The 13,989-nt window shown below is 39.8% G+C and overlaps 1 protein-coding gene across 1 annotated transcript in view; it reads left to right on the top strand.

The window, feature by feature from the left end:
• The window catches only part of ghrh (growth hormone releasing hormone), a 9,195-nt gene extending 1,650 nt beyond the window's left edge, over positions 1-7,545 (top strand). Inside the window, exons 4-6 of the mRNA XM_061875648.1 lie at positions 5,332-5,436; positions 7,096-7,185; positions 7,272-7,545. Of these exons, the coding sequence (XP_061731632.1) occupies positions 5,332-5,436; positions 7,096-7,185; positions 7,272-7,347 (271 nt within the window). The 3' untranslated portion in view covers positions 7,348-7,545. The remainder of the gene's footprint in view (positions 1-5,331; positions 5,437-7,095; positions 7,186-7,271) is intronic.
• The last annotated feature ends 6,444 nt before the right edge of the window (positions 7,546-13,989 follow it).

The raw sequence follows: 13,989 nt of genomic DNA, 5'->3' as shown, positions 1-13,989 counted from the left end.
ACTGTGTTACATCACCTTTTCTTTTAACAACACTCAATAAACATTTGGGAACTGAGGAAACTAATTGTTGAAGCTTTGAAAGTGGAATTCTTTCCCATTCTTGTTTTATGTAGAGCTTCAGTCCTTCAACAGTCCGGGGTCTCGGCTGTCCTATTTTACGCTTCATAATGCACCACACATTTTCCATGGTGGGCCAGGAAAGTACCCGCACTCTTTTTTTACGAAACCACGCTGTTGTAACACGTGCTGAATGTGGCTTGGCATTGTCTTGCTGAAATAAGCAGGGGCGTCCATGAAAGAGACGGCGCTTAGATGGCAGCATATGTTGTTCCAAAACCTGTATGTACCTTTCAGCATTAATGGTGCCTTCACAGATGTGTAAGTTACCCATGCCTTGGGCACTAATACACCCCCATACCATCACACATGTGTAAGTTACCCATGCCTTGGGCACTAATACACCCCCATACCATCACACATGTGTAAGTTACCCATGTCTTGGGCACTAATACACCCCCATACCATCACACATGTGTAAGTTACCCATGCCTTGGGCACTAATACACCCCCATACCATCACACATGTGTAAGTTACCCATGTCTTGGGCACTAATACACCCCCATACCATCACACATGTGTAAGTTACCCATGTCTTGGGCACTAATACACCCCCATACCATCACACATGTGTAAGTTAGTCATGTCTTGTTCACTAATACACCCCCATACCATCACACATGTGTAAGTTACCCATGCCTTGGGCACTAATACACCCCCATACCATCACACATGTGTAAGTTACCCATGCCTTGGGCACTAATACACCCCCATACCATCACACATGTGTAAGTTACCCATGCCTTGGGCACTAATGCACCCCCATACCATCACACATGTGTAAGTTACCCATGCCTTGGGCACTAATACACCCCCATACCATCACACATGTGTAAGTTACCCATGTCTTGGGCACTAATACACCCCCATACCATCACACATGTGTAAGTTACCCATGCCTTGTTCACTAATACACCCCCAGACCATCACACATGTGTAAGTTACCCATGTCTTGGGCACTAATACACCCCCATACCATCACACATGTGTAAGTTACCCATGCCTTGGGCACTAATACACCCCCATACCATCACACATGTGTAAGTTACCCATGCCTTGGGCACTAATGCACCCCCATACCATCACACATGTGTAAGTTACCCATGCCTTGGGCACTAATGCACCCCCATACAATCACACATGTGTAAGTTACCCATGCCTTGGGCACTAATACACCCCCATACCATCACACATGTGTAAGTTACCCATGTCTTGGGCACTAATACACCCCCATACCATCACACATGTGTAAGTTACCCATGCCTTGTTCACTAATACACCCCCAGACCATCACACATGTGTAAGTTACCCATGTCTTGGGCACTAATACACCCCCATACCATCACACATGTGTAAGTTACCCATGCCTTGGGCACTAATACACCCCCATACCATCACACATGTGTAAGTTACCCATGTCTTGGGCACTAATACACCCCCATACCATCACACATGTGTAAGTTACCCATGCCTTGTTCACTAATACACCCCCAGACCATCACACATGTGTAAGTTACCCATGTCTTGGGCACTAATACACCCCCATACCATCACACATGTGTAAGTTACCCATGCCTTGGGCACTAATACACCCCCATACCATCACACATGTGTAAGTTACCCATGCCTTGGGCACTAATGCACCCCCATACCATCACACATGTGTAAGTTACCCATGTCTTGGGCACTAATGCACCCCCATACCATCACACATGTGTAAGTTACCCATGCCTTGGGCACTAATACACCCCCATACCATCACACATGTGTAAGTTACCCATGCCTTGGGCACTAATACACCCCCATACCATCACACATGTGTAAGTTACCCATGCCTTGGGCACTAATGCACCCCCATACCATCACACATGTGTAAGTTACCCATGTCTTGGGCACTAATACACCCCCATACCATCACACATGTGTAAGTTACCCATGCCTTGTTCACTAATACACACCCAGACCATCACACATGTGTAAGTTACCCATGTCTTGGGCACTAATACACCCCCATACCATCACACATGTGTAAGTTACCCATGCCTTGGGCACTAATACACCCCCATACCATCACACATGTGTAAGTTACCCATGCCTTGGGCACTAATGCACCCCCATACCATCACACATGTGTAAGTTACCCATGCCTTGGGCACTAATGCACCCCCATACAATCACACATGTGTAAGTTACCCATGCCTTGGGCACTAATACACCCCCATACCATCACACATGTGTAAGTTACCCATGTCTTGGGCACTAATACACCCCCATACCATCACACATGTGTAAGTTACCCATGCCTTGTTCACTAATACACCCCCAGACCATCACACATGTGTAAGTTACCCATGTCTTGGGCACTAATACACCCCCATACCATCACACATGTGTAAGTTACCCATGCCTTGGGCACTAATACACCCCCATACCATCACACATGTGTAAGTTACCCATGTCTTGGGCACTAATACACCCCCATACCATCACACATGTGTAAGTTACCCATGCCTTGGGCACTAATACACCCCCATACCATCACACATGTGTAAGTTACCCATGCCTTGGGCACTAATGCACCCCCATACCATCACACATGTGTAAGTTACCCATGTCTTGGGCACTAATGCACCCCCATACCATCACACATGTGTAAGTTACCCATGCCTTGGGCACTAATACACCCCCATACCATCACACATGTGTAAGTTACCCATGCCTTGGGCACTAATACACCCCCATACCATCACACATGCTGGCTTTTGAACTTAACGTCAATAACAGTCTGGATGGTTCGCTTCCCCTTTGGTCTGGATGACTCAATGTCGAATATTTCCAAAAACAATTTTAATTGTGGACTCGTCAGACCACAGAACACTTTTCCACTTTGGATCAGTCCATCTTAGATGATCTCGGGCCCAGAGAAGCCGGCGGGGATTCTGGATGTTGTTGATAAATGGCTATCGCTTTTCATAGTAGAGCTTTAACTTGCACTTACAGATGTAGCAACCAACTGTATTTAATGACAGTGGTTTTCTGAAGTTTTCCTGAGCCCATGTGGTGATATCCTTTAGAGATTGATGTCGGTTTTTGATACAGTGCCGTCTGAGGGATGGAAGGTCACGGTCATTCAATGTTGGTTTCCGGCCATGCCGCTTACGTGGAGTGATTTCTCCAGATTCTCTGAACCTTTTGATGATATTATGGAGCGTAGATGTTGAAATCCCTAAATTTCTTGCATGATGTTTGAGAAAGGTTGTTGTTAAACTGTTTGACTATTCGCTCACGCAGTTGTGGACAAAGGGGTGCACATTTTTTGGGAAGCTGTTTTTATAGCCAATCATGGCACCCACCTGTTCCCAATTAGCCTGCACACCTGTGGGATGTTCCAAATAAAGGGTTTGATGAGCATTCCTCAACTTTATCAGTATTTATTGCCACCTTTCCCAACTTCTTTGTCACGTGTTGCTGGCATCAAATTCTAAAATTAATGATTTGCAAAAAAATAAAGTTTATGAGTTTGAACATCAAATATGTTGTCTTTGTAGCATATTCAACTGAATATGGCTTGAAAAGGATTTGCAAATCATTGTATTCTGTTTATATTTACATCTTACACAATTTCCCAACTCATATGGAAACAGGGTTTGTAGTATTCATACATGATTCAGTTACAAGCGGCCCTCAGATGGCAGCCATAACTGCCATGTGGCCCCCAATGAAAAGCAGTCTGACATCCTTGTTTTACATCTTCAACTTCAACTCATGAAAAATGGGAGCAAAAACCAAAAAAAACCACACACAGGACACTTTGCTGATTACATTTTTTTGTTTGTTTGTATTTCATCGTGCATTTATACATTTGAATTCTCGGGGATGTAAATGGCAATTAAGGTGACCTTTAATTCGACCCGTTCTAAAAGTGACTTGTGTGGAATCTCATTACATCGTGCAAGTACTGAAGACTAAATAGTGATTTGTGACCTTCAAAAATCAATTGATTTTTGGCAGAATCTAAACCAGCGTCACCAACCAAGAGCTACTTCTTGGGTACTGATGAATGCCAAGGGCTACCAGTTTGATACACACTTGAATAAATTGCCAGAAATAGCCAATTTGCTCAATTTACCTTTAATAAATAAATCTATATATAAAAAAAAATGGGTATTTCTGTCCATCATTCTGTTGTACATTTTTTTTCCTTTTACGGAAGGTTTTTGTAGAGAATAAATGATGAAAAAAACACTTAATTGAACAGTTTAAAAGAGGAGAAAACAGGAAGAAAATGCAAATAAATTTTGAAACATAGTTTATCTTCAATTTTGACTCTTTAAAATTCAAAATTAAACCGAAAAAAAAGGAGAAAAACTAGCTAATTCGAATCTTTTTGAAAAAAATAAAAATAAAATTATGGAACATCATTAGTAATTTTTCCTTAATAGGATTAATTTTAGAATTTCAATGACATGTCTTAAATAGGTTCAAATCCAATCTGCACTTTGTTAGAATATATAACAAATTGGACCAAGCTATATTTCTAACAAAGACAAATCATTATTTCTTCTAGATTTTCCAGAATTTTTTTTTTAAAAGAAATTCAAAAAACTTTGAAATAAGATTCAAATTTTATTCTAAAGGTTTTCTAGATTTGCCAGAATATTTTTTTTTAATTTTAATCATAATAAGTTTGAAGAAAGATTTCACAAATATTCTTCGTCGAAAACACAGAAGCTAAAATGAATAATTAAATAAATAAATATTTATTATTCTTTACAATAAAAATGAAAAAATTGTCAAGAAAGAAGAGGAAATTATTTAAAAGACAAAAAGGTATATGTGTTTAAAAATTCTAAAATCATTTTTAAGGTTGTATTTTTTTCTCTAAAATTGTCTTTCTGAAAGTTATAAGAAGCAAAGTAAAAAAATAAATTAATTTCTTCAAACAAGTGAAGACCAAGTTTTTAAAATATTTTCTTGGACTTTCAAGTTCTATTTGAGTTTTGTCTGTCTTAGAATTAAAAATGTCGAGCAAAGTGAGACCAGCTTGCTAGTAAAAAAATACAATTTAAAAAATAGAGGCAGCTCACTGGTAAGTGCTGCTATTTGAGCTATTTTTAGAACAGGCCAGCGGGCGACTCATCTGGTCCTTACGGGCAACCTGGTGCCCGCGTTGGTGACCCCTGATCTAAACTGATCATTTCCACTTATTTCAGCTTGGCTCGCCATGCAGACGCCATCTTTACAAACAGTTATAGGAAAGTGTTGGGCCAAATCTCTGCCAGGAAGTTCCTTCAGACCATCATGGGCAAACGTCTCGGGTAGGTATCGCGCCGAATGAGTAAAATCCTTCGTATTGTGTGCAAATCCAGCCAGTCCATTCTATGACTAGACTAGTGGTTCTCAAGCTTTTTTCAGTGATGTACCCCCTGTCAACATGTTTTTAATTCAAGTACCCCCTAATCACAGCAAAGCATTTTTGCTTGAAAAAAAGAGATAAAGAAGTAAAATACAGCACTATGTCATCACTTTCTGATTTATTAAATTGTATAACAGTGCAAAATATTGCTCATTTGTAGTGGTCTTTCTTCAACTATTTGGAAAAAAAGATATAAAAATAACTAAAAACTTGTCGAACAATAAATAAGTGATTCAATTCTAAATGCATATTTCTCCACATAGAAGTAATCATCAACTTAAAGTGTCCTCTTTGGGGATTGTAATAGAGATCCATCTGGATTCATCAACTTACTTCTAAACATTTCTTCACAAAAAAAGAAATCTTTAACATCAATATTTATGGAACATGTCCACAAAAAATCTAGCTGTCAACACTGAATATTGCATTGTTGTATTTCTTTTCACACTTTATGAACTTACATTCATATTTTGTTGAAGTATTATTCAATAAATATATTTATAAAGGATTTTTGAATTGTTGCTAATCTTAAAATACAGTGGGGCCAAAAAGTATTAAGTCGGCCAGCGATTGTGCAAGTTCTCCCACTTCAAATGATGACAGAGGTCTGTCATTTTCATCATAGGTACACTTCAACTGTGACAGACAGAATGGGAAAAAAATCCAGGAATTCACATTGTAGGAATTTTAATGAATTTATTTGTAAATTATGGTGGAAAATAAGTATTCAAAGCTCTCACTGATGGAAGGAGGTTTTGGCTCCAAATCTCAGGATACATGGCCCCATTCATTCCTTCCTTAACACGGATCAATTGTCCTGTCCCCTTAGCAGAAAAACAGCCCCAAAGCATGATGTTTCCACCCCCATGCTTCACAGTAGGTATGGTGTTCTTGGGATGCAACTCAGTATTCTTCTTCCTCCAAACACCACCAGTTGAGTTTATACCAAAAAGTTCTATTTTGGTTTCATCTGACCACATGACATTCTCCCAATCCTCTGCTGTATCATCCATGTATCCATTTTGGTATCAACTCAACTGCTGGTGTTTGGAGGAAGAAGAATACTGAGTTGCATCCCAAGAACACCATACCTACTGTGAAGCATGGGGGTGGAAACATCATGCTTTGGGGCTGTTTTTCTGCTAAGGGGACAGGACGATTGATCCGTGTTAAGGAAAGAATGAATGGGGCCATGTATCCTGAGATTTGGAGCCAAAACCTCCTTCCATCAGTGAGAGCTTTGAATGCTTGACCAAATACTTATTTTCCACCATCATTTACAAATAAATTCTTTACAATTCTGACAATGTGAATTCCTGGATTTTGTTTCCCACATTCTGTCTGTCACAGTTGAAGTGTACCTATGATGAAAATGACAGACCTCTGTCATCATTTGAAGTGGGAGAACTTGCACAATCGCTGGCTGACTAAATACTTTTTGGCCCCCCTGTATTTAAAACAAATGTCATAAACCCCTTGGCATACCTTCAAGTACCCCCATTTGAGAACCACTGGACTAGAAGAGCACAATAGAATTTGAATCATCAGCGTTCTTTTCCAGAGATGAAAGTGAGAGTTTTATGAAACGCCAGTCGGATGTGTATGAAGGAACATACAAGGAAGACATGACATCCATCAGCAGCAATCAGAGGTACGGCAGGACTTGATGAAAAGGTGTCAGGTAAACAGAAGATGTGATCAAAGACCTTCTCTCACCCGACTCTTTGTTCCCTGCAGACGACGGAGTGAGGCAGACACAGACTGTGCTCCTTCAACGCGTCACACCTTGTTGTCCCTGACCAAAAGAATATGATCAGTTTGCTGTTTTTGTCATTTCCAGAAGAAAACACAACAATTGGGGTGCACAATAATAATATTTTATGTGTGGTTTTTGTTGTTGTTTTTTTTGTATTGACCAAAGGGAACGGAATTGGCATCAAGTGTTGTAAACATTTGCTGGCCTGATAATAATATTAAAAACATAAGACAAGGGTGTTCAAACTTGTTATTATACATTACATATTTTGTGCAGCTGTCATTATTTGCAAGAGGAGCGATCGCGTTACTTAAATAACACAGTTTATTCTGCCATATTATTGCAATTTTGTGTATCTTTGTGGACTATTTCCAGTCTTAGTAGTTTATGATACATTACATACAGTATTTTGTGCAAGGTTGCAGCTGTCATTATTTGCGAGAGGAGCGATCGCGTTACTTAAATAACACAGTTTATTCTGCCATATTATTGCAATTTTGTGTATCTTTGTGGACTATTTCCAGTCTTAGTAGTTTATGATACATTACATACAGTATTTTGTGCAAGGTTGCAGCTGTCATTATTTGCGAGAGGAGCGATCGCGTTACTTAAATAACACAGTCTATTCTGCCATATCATTGCAATTTCTATGACTATTTCCAGTCTCACTAGTTATTATATATTTTGTGTAAGGTTGCAGCTGCCATTAATTACCTGCAAGACTAGCCATCGTTTTATTTAAATAACACGGTTATTCTGCCATATTACTGCAATTTCTATGACTTGGTGGACTATTTCTCATCCAAGTAGTTTATTATGGGTTATACATTTAGTGCAAGGTGTCAGCTGTCAATAATTACTTGCAAGAGGAGCGATCTCGTTACTTAAATAACACTGTCTATTCTGCCATATCATTGCAATGTTGTGTAAATTTGTGGACTATTTCCAGTCTTAGTAGTTTATTATAAATTACATACAGTATTTTGTGCAAGGTTGCAGCTGTCATTATTTGCAAGAGGAGCGATCTCGTTACTTAAATAACAGTCTATTCTGCGATATCATTGCAATTTCTATGACTTTGTCGACTATTTCCGGTCTCACTAGTTGTTACATATTTTGTGCCAGGTTGCAGCTGTCAATAATTACTTGCAAGAGGAGCGATCTCATTACTTAAATAACACTGTCTATGCTGCCATATTATTGCAATTTCTATGACTTTGCGGACTATTTCCAGTCCAAAGAATTTACGAGTTACACATTTTGTGCAAGATTGCAGATGGCATTTTTTTTCTTGTAAGGAGGAGTGATCACATTACTTAAATAACACTGTCTATGCTGCCATATTATTGCAATTTTGTGTATCTTTGTGGACTATTTCCAGTCTTAGTAGTTTATGATACATTACATACAGTATTTTGTGCAAGGTTGCAGCTGTCATTATTTGCAAGAGGAGCGATGTCGTTACTTAAACAACACAGTCCATCCATCCATCCATTTTCTACCGCTTATTCCCTTTCGGGCTATTATGCGATATCATTGCAATTTCTATGACTTTGTAGACTATTTCCAGTCTCACTAGTTATCACATATTTTGTGCAAGGTTGCAGCGGCCATTAATTACTTGCAAGAGCGATCGCGTTATTTAAATAACACGTTCCTTATCGAACGCATCACACTTTGTTGTCTCTGACGAAAAGTTATGACCACTTTTTTTTTTGTAATTTCCAGAAGAAAACACAACAATTGGGGTGCACAATAATAATATTGTACGTGTGTTTTTTTGGTTTTTTTTTGTATTGACCAAAGGGAACGGAATTGGCATCAAGTGTTGTAAACATTTACTGACCTGATAATAATATGTGCGGTCCTCTCCAAGGTTTCTCAAAGTCATCATTGTCACTGTCACCGATGTCCCACTGGGGTGAGTTTTCCTTGCCCTTATGTGGCCTCTACCGAAGATGTCATTGTGGTTTGTGCAGCCCTTTGAGACACTGGTGATTTAGGGCTAAATAAAAAAACATTGATTGATTGATTGGCGGATTATAATTACTCTTGTGCAAAAAAAGATTTTCACCCCAAAAAGGTGATATTTTTGGGCTTCACAGTGGCAGAGGGGTTAGTGCATGTGCCTCACAATACGAAGGTCCTGAGTAGTCCTGGGTTCAATCCCGGGCTCGGGATCTTTCTATGTGGAGTTTGCATGTTCTCCACGTGAATGCGTGGGTTCCCTCCGGGTACTCCGGCTTCCTCCCACCTCCAAAGACATGCACCTGGGGATAGGCCCCTCCCACCTCCAAAGACATGCACGTGGGGATAGGCCCCTCCCACCTCCAAAGACATGCACCTGGGGATAGGCCCCTCCCACCTCCAAAGACATGCACCTGGGGATAGGTTGATTGGCAACACTAAATGGTCCCTTGTGTGTGAATGTTGTCTTGTCTATCTATGTTGGCCCTGTGATGAGATGGAGACTTGTCCAGGGTTTACCCCGCCTTCCGCTCGAATGCAGTGCTGGAGCATGCACCCACCGCGACCCCGAACGGGACAAGCGGTAGAAAATGGATGTATGGATAGATGAAATTAGATAATCTCCCGCAGCACACCAGACTATCTCACGGTACACTAGTGTGCCGCGACACAGTGGTTGAAAAACAGTGCCCCAGAGGATAGTTCTCAATTCGTGACGTTTCATGTGCCAGATCATATGAATCCACTTCCTACTCGATGGCAGTAGAAAAATATTTTAAAAATAGCAACAATTTAAAAATGCTTTATAAATATATTTATTGAATAATACTTCAACAAAATATGAATGTAAGTTCATAAAGTGTGAAAAAAAAATGCAACAATGCAATATTCAGTGTTGACAGCTAGATTTTTTGTGGACATGTTCCATAAATATTGATGTTAAAGATTTCTTTTTTTGTGAAGAAATCTTTAGAAGTAAGTTGATGAATCCAGATGGATCTCTATTACAATCCCCAAAGAGGGCACTTTAAGTTGATGATTACTTCTATGTGGAGAAATATGCATTTATCATTCAATCACTTGTTTATTTTTCAACAAGTTTTTAGTTATTTTTATACCTTTTTTTCCAAATAGTTGAAGAAAGACCACTACAAATGAGCAATATTTTGCACTGTTATACAATTTAATAAATCAGAAAGTGATGACATAGTGCTGTATTTTACTTCTTTATCTCTTTTTTTCAAGCAAAAATGCTTTGCTGTGATTAGGGGGTACTTGAATTAAAAACATGTTGACAGGGGGTACATCACTGAAAAAAGCTTGAGAACCACTGCTTTATGGGCTATTTCACCCAATTGGTGACTTGTGATGAGTTTGTAAAAAAAGATCCTAGAATAGATTTCTTTACAGGTTTAATTCTGAAAATTAAGTAAAAATCACAGCAACTCCTTGTACTGCATTGACTCAATACAAGATGCAAACAGTAAACACTGCCGACTAGTGGCCAGAATAAAGAACTACGTGGGGAAGGAGTTAAAGGCCTACTGAAATGAGATGTTCTTATTTAAACGGGGATAGCAGCTCCATTCTATGTGTCATACTTCATCATTTCACCATATTGCCATATTTTTGCTGAAAGGATTTAGTAGAGAACATCCACCATAAAGTTGGCAACTTTTGGTCGCTAATAAAAAAGCCTTGCCTGTACCGGAAGTAGCAGACGATGTGCGCGTGATGTCACGGGTTGTGGAGCTCCTCACATCTGAACATTGTTTACAATCATGGCCACCAGCAGCGAGAGCGATTTGGACCGAGAAAGCAACGATTTCCTCATTAATTTGAGCGAGGATGAAAGATCGTGGATGAGGAAAGTGAGAGTGAAGGACTAGAAAAATAAAATAAATACAAATTTGAGGGCAGTGGGAGCGTTTCAGATGTTATTAGACACATTTAATAGGATAATTCTGGAAAATCCCTTATCTGCTTATTGTGTTACTAGTGTTTTAGTAAGATTATATCGTACCTGAAAGTCGGAGGGGTGTGGTCACGGGTGTGATGACCGTCAGTGTCTCCGTTGGGAGGAGGTAAGAGTCTGCAGCTGCAGGAGGACGCAAACTCTGCTCATGTCTACAGTAAGAGCCGACTTATTACCACAATTTTCTCACCGAAACCTGCCGGTTGACATGTGGTCGGGAACCATGTTCGATTGACCGCTCTGTTCCATAGTAAAGCTTCACTTTCGGGAATGTAAACAAAGAAACACCGGCTGTGTTTGTGTTGCTAAAAGCAGCTGCAATCCACTGCTTCCCACCTACATCTTTCTTCTTTGACGTCTCCATTATTAATTTAATAAATTGCAAAAGATTCAGCAACACAGTGTCCAGAATAATGTGTAATTATGCGATAAAAACAGACTACTTTTAGCCGTGAGTGGTGCTGGGAGAACATGTCCGCTCCAACCAATAACGTCATAAGCATTCGTCATCATAAGCGTCATCATTCCGCGACGTTTTCAACAGGACACTTCGCGGGAAATTTAAAATTGCAATTTAGTAAAGTAAAGCGGCCGTATTGGCATGTGTTGCAATGTTAATATTTCATCATTGATATATAAACTATCAGACTGCGTGGTCGCTAGTAGTGGCTTTCAGTAGGCCTTTAAATAACAGCAAAACAACATGCACATTTACAGTATTACACATACCTGAAAATTATGTAAAAGTCACAAACTTCTTGTGCCGCTCTGCTTCCTACACAAAGAAAACATATTTTTTAATAACAATCAATCAATCAATCAATCAAACAGGACACGGGCTGCGTAGTGATCACATGACATGACAGAGGACCGCTTCAAACAAATGGCGCCATCACTGTGACTCAAACAAAACGCACGTAGCGCTCAAAAGAAGCGGTTAAAATAACAGAAAAACATTTGATATCTTAATGGGTACATAAAAAGTAAACAATACATGGCAAGAATTACAAAAATAAACCGTTTTTTGTTGGTAAACGAGACACAGCACGACGCCAATTTGGACACAAGACAACTCAGTATCGCAAGCAGGAAGTGAGGAGGAAGGGGAGGAGCTACAGAAGCTAAAAGAAACTACGGAAGCCTGACAGTATGCCACGGCAGGAAGTAGTACAATAAAATAAATTCACACGAACATAATACTTTGATAACAAAATAAAAACATTCCAAAATATTTTAAATGTGTACTGGACCATCTCGTTTTTTTGTGTGTGCCCGGCTTACTTGCCAACCTTGAGAGCTTCCAATTCGGAGATGTAGGGCGGGGTGAATATTGTAGTGTCACAGACGAGTTAGTGCTGCAAGGGGTTCTGGGTATTTTTTTCTGTTGTGTTACGGTGCAGATGTTCTCCCGAAATGTGTTTGTCATTCTTGTTTGGTGTGGGTTCACAGTGAGGCGCATATTTGTAACAGTGTTAGTTGTTTATACAGCCACCCTCAGTGTGACCTGTATGGCTGTTGACCAAGTATGCCAGGCATTCACTTGTGTGAGTGTAAAAATGGTATATATTTGGTGAGTGGGCCGGCACGCTGTCTGTATGGAGGAAAAGCAGACGTGGTGACAAGTTGTAGAGGATGCTATGATTGATACTTTTATTAGTAGATTGCACTGTAGAGCACATATTCCGTATAATTGACCATTAAATGGTAACACCTGAATCATTTTTTCAACTTGTCCACGTTAATCAATTCACGGTGAAAGACACGCCCCCAGTATTTTTGCCCGGGTGGAAAACAAGGGAAATTCGGGAGAACGGTGGCCCGGGGAACTGAAATTCGGGACTCTCCCGGGAAAATCGGGAGGGTTGGAAAGTATGGAAGGTTCCTATGGCAAATACTTTTCAGCATAAATCGACCAAATACATGAAATATGACCACGGTATAGAATGTTGACACCAAGCACACTTCAGTGGTTCAATAAGAATTTGTATTATGCAAAAATCATTTCGGTAACAGGACTGAGATTTTACACCACCCCATCCCATTTGTTATTAGGGACTGAATGTCCCTTTGGGACAGAGGACCCCATTGTATTTCCAACGTTTTATTATTCTTTATTATTATGATTATACCGCTGCCTCTTTGAGCTGTAATTTGACCCCCTTAACATGCTTCAAAACTCACCAAATTTGCAAAAATTGCGATCTAATCAAAAAACCAAACCCCAAAACTCAAAATTGCGCTCTAGCACCCCCTAGGAATAAAACAGACAAAACTGCTCTTAGGAAGAAAACTCAAGACAAAACTGCTTGTAACTTCAGGTAGGAATGTCGTAAAGACATGAAACAAAAACCTCTATGTAGGTCTCACTGAGACCTACATTTCATTCATTGACATCCATCAGCAAAAATCAACAGGAAGTTGGCAATTACCCCTTTAAAACAAAAGTTTTGTAAAAACCCATCACCTTTTTTCAAACATTATCTCCTCTAAGTGCGTTTGTTGTGTCGGCTTCAAACTAGCACAGGAAAGAAATTGAACCCTTCTGATTAAAAGTTGATGAAAGAGTTTTTTCTAACTGCTCCGGTTTTGATTTTACGAGCCTTCAAAGACCTGCTGCGCTGCTGCCGTCTCAAGATGGCCACTTAAAAGCAATGCAGAGGAAGTAGGTACTGTGCAGGTAAAGATATGTTGACTGGGTGAAAGAAGGAGGTACCAGTTTGACTCCAGGATACAGAGAAGGTAGGTAATGTGCAGGT

The sequence above is a fragment of the Nerophis ophidion genome, linkage group LG16, assembly GCF_033978795.1.
Source record: "Nerophis ophidion isolate RoL-2023_Sa linkage group LG16, RoL_Noph_v1.0, whole genome shotgun sequence".
NCBI lineage: Eukaryota > Metazoa > Chordata > Actinopteri > Syngnathiformes > Syngnathidae > Nerophis > Nerophis ophidion.
The sequence above is the reverse complement of the archived record's forward strand: the minus strand, read 5'-3'. Positions and strand labels throughout refer to the sequence as shown.